The 11,284-nt window shown below is 47.1% G+C and overlaps 1 protein-coding gene and 1 pseudogene across 1 annotated transcript; one reads left to right on the top strand and one right to left on the bottom strand.

The window, feature by feature from the left end:
* Positions 1–1,564: 1,564 nt before the first annotated feature.
* Positions 1,565–7,230, top strand: LOC115308417 (annotated as a pseudogene).
* Positions 7,231–7,454: 224 nt separating this feature from the next.
* On the bottom strand, positions 7,455–10,238 carry LOC115308416. The gene is made up of 6 exons (XM_040214956.2): positions 9,809–10,238; positions 9,516–9,720; positions 8,704–9,100; positions 8,417–8,550; positions 8,278–8,342; positions 7,455–8,103 (listed from the first exon to the last, which is right to left on the bottom strand). The coding sequence occupies exons 1-6, from the start codon at positions 10,004–10,006 to the stop codon at positions 7,702–7,704; spliced, it is 1,401 nt and encodes a 466-aa protein (XP_040070890.1). The 5' UTR covers positions 10,007–10,238; the 3' UTR covers positions 7,455–7,701.
* Positions 10,239–11,284: the final 1,046 nt, after the last annotated feature.

Raw genomic sequence — 11,284 nt, 5'->3', positions numbered from 1 at the left:
CAGATTAAGATTTGCAACGTACAGTCGGAGGCGTCTTGGGCAACGACTCAGCAGAATCTCGATAATACAAATCTCTCCCCCCCATTCCACTCCACCCACTCCCCTCACTTTAAGTGACCCAAATATTAACCGGCAATGCAATTTGTCACTACGTATTGCGTCATCTAGCGGCTGCAAAATAAAAGACTGGGTAGGCCAGGACAGCCCGGATCGCAAGGACTGCAGGCGGGTGCATTTAGAAACCAAGTGTGAATGTGGCATTTTGGATCGGCGTCAGCCTTTTTGGGAACCGTTCTTCTTAAAAGTAAGTCCCGGCTTCATGTCTCCATGAACTCAGCGGGTTTCTGTAGCATCTTGCCTACTCCTATAGGAGTAGGTGAGATGCCACAGGAACCCGCTGGGGTTCGATAGGGTTCCCCCCAAAAATAGATGTCGCTACTGCTGCGTGAAAGACTGTCACAGTCACGAAGGCGACTCAAGCGTCAAACTATACCGCTTCCCCTCGAGATCTTCGGAAGTGACACGGCAGCAGAAGTGGATCACTGCAGTGTGATGCATCAGGTAAGTAAATTCTACAGTAATTGTTGCTGTTGAAGTGAACGAAAATAGATGTGCAGGCTTGGAAAGTGGTCTGACGAACTTGTTTTGCAGACTACTCAGCAAAATAACAATTTTATACAAGTTGTTCTACGAGTCACTATAGTCCGCTGCAACCTAAGAATGAAGGGCGAGGGTAAGACGGGTCGGGGAGGAGGAAGCAGACGGAACGCTGGAGAAGAGAGGGGAAAACCTCCTTCTCTCTTTAGCGTTCCGCCTGCTTCCTCCTTTCCGGCCCGTCTTACCCTCGCCCTTCGTTCTTAGGTTGCAACATACTATAGACACCACATAGGGAAATACAACAGGAACAATTGGGCCGATTGTTGCTTCGCTGTGACGTCCAGAATCAGGCGATCAGGCCTTCAAGAAGCGAGAGGCCCGTCCCGGCAGTCGTAGTTGTATGTGCGCATAGCCGTTCGGCACACGCGCGGTCGTAACCAAAACCTTCCAAGCCTGCGAGTTCTCAAATATTAAATTTTCCCAGCACATAAAGCTTTGTTTGTTTCGGCAACAAAATTTAACGCTGAATCTGGTAACAAATGTGACGGCATGAAGAAAACAGGATGCGTAAGTTTTTTTTTAGAAAAAGCTAAAGTGAAGCGTAAATATCCTTCTCACATGTGCACTTTGTTGCCTGTCACCTTTCCACACCAGACTTGCATATCACGGTACAGCCATTGTAACGTGCATACTGTTCTCTAGCTTGCAGAGTATGTTTCTAATTACTCACATTTTCTAGCCGGGGGCGAGCGCGAGGAAACAGGAAGAGCGTGCCGCACCAGGCTGGGGCCGCGCAGGAACGATGGAGCCGTTCTGGCTGGTCTGGCTCATGGTGACTCCTGGAGCGTTGCGCCAGCGAGGTTCAGATCAGGACCGGCGGAAACGGCGAGCCCTGGCCACACCGACCTAGGCCATAGCCTCCGAGCAATCGAGTTTGCCCTGACAGGTCGCGCCATCTATCGCCCAACTTCGAAAGCAATGGGAAGTCTGCCTCGCTGGCCTCGCCAGCTTCGCCGTACGTACGCGTTGTTTACGTTGGGCGCGCTCTACTTCTGCTACGGTCCTTTGCTCGTGTTAAGTCTGCGTACCAAGTTTCATGGCACCGGTCAAAAGTAAGCACGCCGATAATGAACCCTCTGACGACGAAAATCGCCGTACCAAGACGAAACGGAAGACGTACCGGTACTGCTGTGTGAAGAACTGTCATAACAACGAGGGACTCGGACACGTGAAACTGCACCGCTTTCCTTCGCAACCGTGGGATAAGGAACGGCGTAAGAAATGGATCTCGGCTGTCAGGCGTGTAAAGTGAGTATAACCGTTCAATGGTGTGTTCCAACAAGCCGAAATAATGCAGTGTTCGAGTACGCTGTCGCTTGACGCTTAAAATTGGGTTTTGGTGAAGAACCCTGCGGTCGTACTAAGTATACGGGTTGCTATTCTTGTAGACTGCTCTCCGAATTCATCGGTGCAAAAAAATATATAACTTAGAAAAACTGAGGCAACCCGAGGAAGACTTCTGCCGCAAACAGAGCGGGGTAAAGGAAATTCGTAACACATTCGAATTGAGACGTTCCTGTTTTTTCGGTTCCTTGCCGCCTTGACGCAGAATTCTGATAGATGATCGGTACTTTGTCACTTTGCGATGTCTTTAATCGACACCAAATTGGTTAAAATGGTCCTACGGAATTTTTTCCCGAAGAAAAAGTGGCTTTTGTGTAAATTTTTTCTGTGTTCATCTGAATTTTTTTTCTACTAAGTTTATGAAAACAAGAGGTACAAAAAGATATTCCTTGTGCCGTATTTGAGTCCTTACGAGTGTTAACCTGCAATGAAAATATTAATGTGACTATGTATTTGGATTACTCTTGCAGCACAGATGGCTCAGAATGGGTACCAAACAGCAGCTCCAGGATCTGTTCAGAGCATTTTGTCAATAATGCCAAAAGCAACATCGCAGCCCATCCTGCGTACCTCCCCACACTCTTTCCAGCAGTGTACAAGAGGAGTTCAGTGATTCCGCAGGACCAAGCGTCAAGGTTTGACAGGTGAAGTTTTGACCAGCTTTAGTTATAACTTCAGCGGTTATTGTATCATTGAACTTCAGTAGTTAATTTGATATCCTTGTATATTTCTCCGAAAAAGTCACTATTTTTGAATATTTTAATTGCAGATATTTTAATACATTGATTTCGAAGTCAACAACATCTAAAGCTAACTGTTATTATGCTACTGCAGTGTTTCTCAAACTTGAGCTGGGGGTCGTGAAGCGCCTCGAGAACTGAAAAGACATATGTACTTGGCTTCTCTGCGATGGCGTGGACGAAAACAAACTACAGGTCACTGCTCCGCATCGAACCGGAACTAAGATTTGCGGTGTCCAAGATCTGCCCTCGTTATGAGAAACTGCTAAAACAAACAAGCTTGCTCTTGCCATTATAAACAGTCATTCCTCGTGGCTTGCACTATTTTGTGCCAACGGTTTCTTGCCCGGCTGATTCGCTTTTGACCATATTAACCGCAATTGAAATTTGAACACCAATTTTGTAGATTATTGTTTGTACATCGAAATCGAAAAGCCTGTGTCATTGCAAAAATCTGCAGGGGTTCGGGGCACCGCTCAATATTTGTTGTTTTTAATGGGGAAGCAGCGTGCTACCGGGTTAGGCGATCGTCCAGCTTATGATCGTGATTTCGCGGGCACTGCATGAATAGCTACAGGACATTCTGTTTGTGACTCGCATCAATCTAATATTGTTTGCAGATGGCATCACAGAGTAGCAAGCAGACAAGCATCGAGTCTGGGGGGTCCCGCTTCATCTTTGACTGGAAGCACAAGCAGGGAACGAACTAGCAGCGGCAGCCGAGGTGGGCATGAGGGCCTGCACCTTGTATGTACAGCCGTTGAATTCAGAGAGGAGAGACAACCTTCCGTGGTAAGGCTTTTGCATCAACAAGTGTCAAATGTAACATTAGGATTTGTCAGACCCAAGTCAGTGAGGCGTGGGCACTTCTGGGGGGCACAAATGGGCTGTTGTTATTTGAACTTAGCTGAAAGCTCTTCATGGTTGTTTTGAAAAAAACAAAAACAACAACAAATGTGCTCACTGTAGTATTCAAATTTTTTGTTAAAGCGTTCTACACGACATAAATGGTGCCACAAACCAACCACTGGCGCCCGTGCGCTCAGGCTGGCCGCCCCCCAGGGTGCGCAGCCCCATGCTGTTGACCATTAGTAAATCAGTGCGGCTCGAAGTGTCACTCGTGTCAGACGGGTCTCATTCCGGGGCTTTTCCCGCCCCAGGCTCCACCGGTCACCGCCTCATCGGCATGCGAGATCCTCGTCATTTCCGCAGGCCTGCGTGGGCTCTGCTCTTCTACTTTATTTTTTGCATTTTTCTTTTTTTGTAATTACTACACTTACATGTTAGGTTCACAACAGGTGTTGAAGCGACACTAGTCTGAAGTCTTGGGGTACACAGTCTTGCTCATTGTTTGTCAACTTGGCTCTTTGTCGCATCACTATGGTATTCACATGGATTATGGGAAACCTGTCTGCTTTTTAGGAAGATCAGACTGATGACCCGGAGATTAGTGCAACAGATGGGATCCTCCAGGACCAAGCATCAGGGCTTGACAGGTAAAGTCTCAAAATAGTTTCAATTATCGCTTCAGTGCCCAGTTTACCTCCTTAGCTCTCTTACCCTTCCCTCGCAGTGACCGAAGTGGCACCTGGCCTGTGTTTCGAATTGTTGATATTTACAATATGCAAACTTATGCAGTAAATATTCCAGTGAGGAAAGAAATTAGACTCCGGATGTGTTTTCTACCGTGATGTTTGACTGCCGACTTAAGCAAGCTGCTTATTAATTTTCATGATGCTTATGCAGCCCAGGCCCAGCTTGGCATCAAAACTCTATCGGCACACAGGATCGGCAGGACGGCCTGCTAGAAAGTGCTGCAGAATCCAGTGAAACAGCACAGCGTTCAGTGGTAAGATTTCTGTATCAACCAAGTTGAAGTTACTAATAGAATTTCTTGAACTCTAATCAGCAGAACGTGGAATTCATAAGGGTACACATACATATTGCTTTTACTGTGGCGTGCGAAAATGCCCTAACAATTATCTAAAATATGTGCAACCAGATATCTAAAACAAAAAACCAACAAATGCGCATGCACATTGTGGTTTACAGGACCTCATGGGACACTACTCCGTTTCACCTTACGTCCGGACGCAGCGGACATAAGGTGAAACGGCCTTGGATTGGCACCGATGGCTCGAAGCATCCGCTGTGCCCGGACATTAGGTGATACAAAGTATAGCGCAAAGACTTCTGCGGCAACGTCTTGTAGATTTAAACATGAGGAAGATACATAGAAAAGGGGGGACAGTAAGTCGCTGAAGCTCCAGCGTTTATTGGGGATGTTGCATGATATAGGACATCTTTTGCAGTTTTAAAATTTTGAAATAATCTTGTCAATTTCACAATTAAGTCCACCTAAAATAAACACCATGGCATACGCAAAGGGTGCAATCGAGCTGGCGAGTAGGTACATATGCTCACTTTCAAGTAATTGTACATGATTTTCGAAGAGACTGTTTGGTTGTGCTCTACGTTTGCTTTCGGAGCTCTTGAAAAAAAGCCCCTCATTTTAGTTTGTGCGATGCCTGCCAGTGGCAATTTCATGTGTATGTAAAGCAGTACAACGACAACAAAAGACTAGGCAATGGCCTTCAAGGTGCCATTTTACCAGTTATTTGCGTCTATTGAAATACACGGTCTACAATGTCGGACCCGTGATGGCGGCCGCGATGCCCCATCAGTCCGAGGAGATCAAATGCGTCGGAATAGTGCAACAGCACGGATTGGCGAATCATTTGTAGACAAACCTTTCGCTTCGAAACAATACCACAGCTTCTGTGGGCCGTGTTGAGATGTTCATTCCATTGCTCGTCCTGCTTCATCCGCCATGATGCAAGGCAAATCTTCATCTCTTACGCTAGTTCACGTACCGCTAACCGTGACGATCCAGTCAAACTATTCCAGAGTTGACTGCAATTTCCGCACACATTCACAGTTGCATTAATGAATAGGGGGGGGGGGGAGGGGGGGGAGGGAACCGTTTGCCTCATAACGGCTCACTAGAACTCCCAATTGTTATGAACTTACTCTTTGTCATGCCACTTTATTATTTGCACCAATCGTGACAAATCCATATACTTCTAGGGTTCTCAGACCGACGACATGGAGATCTGCAAGGGGCAGTTTTCGGTCTACATTTCTACCCTGCAAGATGGCAGCGGCTCAACACAGATTACACACCCCAGGGTGCCGTCTGTGTCGTCACGGCAATCTGGTCCTGACCAAAGAACAGGGTGCTTCCAAGGCTACGAGAGTGTCCGTCATTCTCCTACGTCATTGGAGGACTTGTGCAGTGTGACCACAACCGTGTTTGCCCTGCTTCTGAGCATGCTTCCTGTAGGTTCAGAACGATCGGTGGACACATCAATGGCAAACAAGCTCCTCTTGTTTCTGATGAAAATGAAACTAGGGATGAGCTACTCATCACTTGCAGTGTTGTTTTGTATACACCGCACCACAGCATCACGGCATTTTCGTACTGTGCTTGCATCACTGTCTGCTGCAACTGAAAAGTGGATTTTTCGCCCACCATCTTCAATCATCCTGTCCATGCTGCTCCAGTGCTTTAAGGCACACTATCCAGAATGCAAAATGATCATTGATTGTACCGAAGTTCGCACAGAGGAGCCGGGCTCTGTGGCTCAACAGCGTGCCTTGTATTCTGCATACAAATCAGGGTACACTCTGAAGTTTCTAGTCGCAGTGACTCCAAATGGGATGATTTGTTTTCATTCCAAGGCCTATGGCGGACGCTGTTCCGACCTCCATATTACTGTAGATTCCCAGTTTTTGAACTTGGTTGAGCCAGGTGACGTGATATTAGCAGACAAGGGCTTTCCGGGTATTAAGGCTAGCGTAGAGGGCAGTAATGCTGTGCTTGTCATGCCTCCTTTTTTTTCAGGGGCTGGGCAGTTTAGTTGCCAAGAGGTAGAGGAGACGTACAACATTGCTCAAGTCCGTATTCATGTGGAGCGAATGATTCAATGAATCAAAGTGTACAACATTCTAAACACTCGGGTACCAATTTCCCTCATACCAGTAATGAGCGATGTTTTTCATATGTGCTGCATTCTGGCGAACTTGCAACCTGCCATAATTGCATCACAGCCATGAGCCCGAGACTAAAAGTGTAGAATCAGGTTGTTTCAAACCTATCGCCGGCTACAATCTAAGCTCATTATAACAGACCTGGTTACGACAGACACTTGGATATAACATACCGATTTGTAGAGTTTGGTTGGTTTTCCTCTATGCGGCCATTGACTCAACTTCACATCTGCATACAACATACTCCTTTTGCAACAGACCGAAATCTTGGTCGAAACCAAGGTCTGTAATAACGAGCTTAGACTGTATACACCTTTTCCAAAAGGGCGCAGCCGTCTTGAATGGCGTCACTTCTGGTATGCGGTGAAACATTGTTTTGATCTCTCCGCACCGCTGGAAGTTGTTTACAAAAAATGCATGATTGTTACTCCTTGTTTTGCCTCGCCTATATTTTCTCGCATATTCCAGCTTGAAATGTGCCATTTTTTCGTTCCACCAAGCAGATATGGAACCCACGTAACCACAAGAAACGGAAAACATCTATAGGCCAGGAATGGAATGCACTAACAAACTACATCTGATATTTCGTTTCGAGTCATTGAAATAGACCTGGTAGTTGCCACCAAAGTTTGTTTATTTGTATTTGTTTTTGCAATACTAAGAATAAAAGGGCTTCTCAAAAGAATGGCATGAGCTTATTTCATGACAAGCAATACAAAAAAACTCTTATCTATCCTATTTTAAGTACAAATAAGTAACACGGGTTATTACTCCTCTACATGCAAGATGGCACTCTTTATTGAAAAAAATGTCCCCCCTTTTCAGCAAATGACTATGAAAACGACTCGCTTCCAAGTTGATGTTACATGTGATAAAAAACAACTACAAACACACTTGGAGATGGGGAAGATTATGTACAGTACTTCTTAACAATTGCTGGCAAGTAATGACAGAAAAAGAAGCCTTCCAAGTGCCGGATGGCTGTCTCCAAGAAAACGTTGTCTCTCTCCACAGCAGCAATTGCACTGTCCACACTCGTGTACACAAAGAAAAAGCACTCTCCCAGGTTAAGGACGTACATGAGGACTTGAATTTGAGTATAGTACTTGTGAGTGCGCCGTAAACACAGCCTACCCTCTTTGTACACGAGGTACTTCACGAAGGTAACCTCAGCGGTTGAATCTATGACCGCAGAGTCTTTGATGGAGTGCGGACACTTGATCTCAAGTAGAATGGTTCCTTCACCGGTCGCAAAAAGACCATCGGGGCTGCCACACAGCCATGGCTGCTGGTTGTGCACAAGCAGCCCCACCTAGAATGGACACAGAGCATTTATCACATCTAGCAAACAATTAGGAGATTAGAATTATCATACAGTGGTGCCACAAAGCTCACATATTGTTTAGCAAGCCGCCTTACATTTGTAGGCTATTGACACTTCCAAACTTGTGGTCATATACTCAAAGACTATATATAAATGCCGTACCTCCACAACACGGGCCCCGACTTTCACTTCAAATGCACTCCTCGCCACTGGCTCGGTTCGCAAGCCTGCATGGGAAATGTTGGTAGAACCAGGTCTTAAAAATTCAGAGCACTCCTATTGAAATTGGAATATAACTTGCCATAACGTGTAGCATCACATGAAAACCATTTTGCACCAAGCAGGCTCTTGGAGAGGTCCTCGGGGGTCTTCCTGGATCTCAAAATGGTGTGCGCCATGGAGCTCGTGATTCGCACTTTCCGCTCTTTGTACCACCTGTAGAGGTGTGAAATGCATTTTTATTAGAATTGCAAAAGATAAGGATTTGTTGCAGGCTTCTTATGGCTTGGAGTGTAAATAACAATTGAGTTGCCTTATGCCTGCTATAACAAAGAAAAAAAAATCATTGAAGACACTAAAAGACCTTACCTAGCACACTTCGACTGCTGCAGTGTGGCCATACACAAGCTCAGGGGGCTGGAGCAGACAACATTATTATAAAAAAACGAGGCCTCCAGTCGACTCATGTGCGCCGAGTGGTCTTTCGGGGCCACCCGAAGTACGGGATATGTCCCGGTCACCTCTAGGGTATGGTACGCTGGCATCTCTGCACTTGGGAGAAGCTCCAGCACGGTCAGTTCCTCCACTATCCCAACGGCTGCACCCACCATGTCCTGAAGTAATCTCTCGCACTCCAGGTCCACTTGGCACCTGTTCATCTGTTTTAGCACATTTGTGAACGGTGAGTTTATGCCGTCGAAGTGGCTTATAATATAAGCTGGCGGGAAACGAGCTGGTGGCCTCCCTCCAGCAAACACCCGGTCTTCTGAAAGGCAAGAGGTCGAGTGGTGAAGCAGACATCGAATGCATTTAGTTCAAACGCGCAAGCGAGTCACGCTAAGAACCAGGGGAGGGGTCTTTGGGGGGCTGCAGCCCCCCTTCCCCCCTCCCCCAAATTGTAGACGGGGGGGGGGGGGGCATGTGAGCAATTTAGCGAGCGACGAGCGACCTCAACAAGTGATGAGAGTCAGCGACGAGCGACGGAGATTTTTCACTGCCGCTCGTCGCGCCGCTTGATTTTTGGATTTCTAGAAAACGCCGCTCATCGCATTGGTCACTTCCTCCAGTCGCTTTCATGCCGAGCGAAAGCGGGTCCTCGCCGCCGTCGCGTCGCCGGCGTCGCTCGCCAAATCGCTTACATGCGGTTTATGTTCCTGGCTACGCCACTGCTAAGAACACACCTCCAAAAAGTTCACTGATGGGAGCCTTGTCCTTCAGTGTTGGCTTTCCCAACGGCTTTCCCCAAGCTTGAGGAAGACTCGTGCATGTCGCAACTTCATCCTCGCTGACGAACAAGGCGACCGCGGCGGCGTGTTTACAGTCGCCGCGGGCGCCGTAGCGGCAGTTGCAAGTGCTGTCGACGATCTCGCGCGACACGGGATTCAGCTGCATAAATAGAAATAAATCATAGAACATTTGCTGCAATTATTTAGCAGCCGTTATCAAATGAAACTGCATTCAATCGTTCCTTTACCTGAATCGTGATGTCGTACACGTTCTTGCCTTGCTGCGAATGGCACTTAGCCGAAATGTCACGGCCATACGTCTCTTTCGCCGCATACACATGCTTGCTTTCGAGAAGCTTTCTACCTTTTTTCAACCCTTGTTCACGAAAAAAGGAGTCAAGCGCATTAATAGGTTTAAAACCGCAAAACAACACGATGGGAGGCATCCTGCCGCTACTGATCCTGACTTACGACAGCACCGTGCACTCCCGGATGTCCGCCCGCCGCGACTTCCCATCGGTTGGTATTATTGCCGCCAGAGGCGCTGACGATCGTATGACAGTGGTGCCACCTAGTAACCTGCTCAGGGGCTATGACGATCCCGGAGTGGTTCCGCAGCGAGACTCGGGCTGTGATAGCCCGGAACAGCTTGTCTACGCAGCGCTGGCGTGGGGAGGACGATCCGCAGGCCTGGACAGCGACTGCGAGCTCTGAATGACGGGCGACAACCCGGCTCGGCGGGCCGCAGTGCCGGCTCTCGAAGACGGACAACTGGGAAGTATAGTAAACCGATTCGCAATCTTCTCGTTGTATTGTGTCACTCCCTGGGAGACGAGCGAAGCACATGCCGATCGCGCGGCGATTATAACAGAGAGACCCCACAAGTGGTGAAGACAACTCAAACCGGTGTCCAAATGCACTCTTAGAAAAAAAGGAGTCCAAAGGGAGTCACTGCTTCCATGACTCTCTTTGACACTTCACGACTCTCTTAGAGAGTCAATTTTTCGTGTGACTCTGTTTTGACTCTTCCCCTTCTCAGCGGGAGTCACAGGCCAGCAGCATTTGTACTACCGAAAAAAAAAAAATTATGAATGCTGCTTCGCGGCGTCCATCCGGCAACCCAAGCCCCGCCGTTTCCCTATGCACCTCTAGAAAGGGAGTCCGACACCATTTAGTTCAATGCTTTGTCGACATTTTATTTTCAATAATTGTGCAAAAAAAAAAATTAAAAAGGAAAGGAAAAAAAAGTAATGCACAAAGTTTCGTCGACATTCATTTTTCTCAAGACTAATTGTAAAAAAAAAACAAAAAAAAACGTATGTTTATTTTTCCATCGAACCTGGGTTCGCTTTGCAAGAAGCGGGCACCTTTCCACATAGCTACACCTGCGAGTACTCGTTTTGAGAATTCGTTTTATACGAGATTCAACAAGTTTCGCGTCGTGCACATTATTCGAAACCGAATCCTGCGTCTGCATTTTACATATTTCTAGAACTGTCGTGGGGTGCGTCTCTGGGAGCGAGTGAAGGTGCAGCAGCTTATTCAAGACTATACTCCGTTTCATACGTAGCATGCAACGCAGTCAAAGCTAGCGCACCGGTTTGCATCGCCGACCGTGTCCACGTTCACCCCATAAAATAGTGCGTCCCCTGCGAAAACACTTATAAAAAAGTCGAAAAAGGTGCCTCCTTGGATCTAGAAACTGATAGTGGTGTTATGATTTC

This window comes from Ixodes scapularis, unplaced genomic scaffold, assembly GCF_016920785.2.
Source record: "Ixodes scapularis isolate PalLabHiFi unplaced genomic scaffold, ASM1692078v2 PGA_scaffold23__2_contigs__length_901104, whole genome shotgun sequence".
Lineage (NCBI taxonomy): Eukaryota > Metazoa > Arthropoda > Arachnida > Ixodida > Ixodidae > Ixodes > Ixodes scapularis.
The sequence above is the reverse complement of the archived record's forward strand: the minus strand, read 5'-3'. Positions and strand labels throughout refer to the sequence as shown.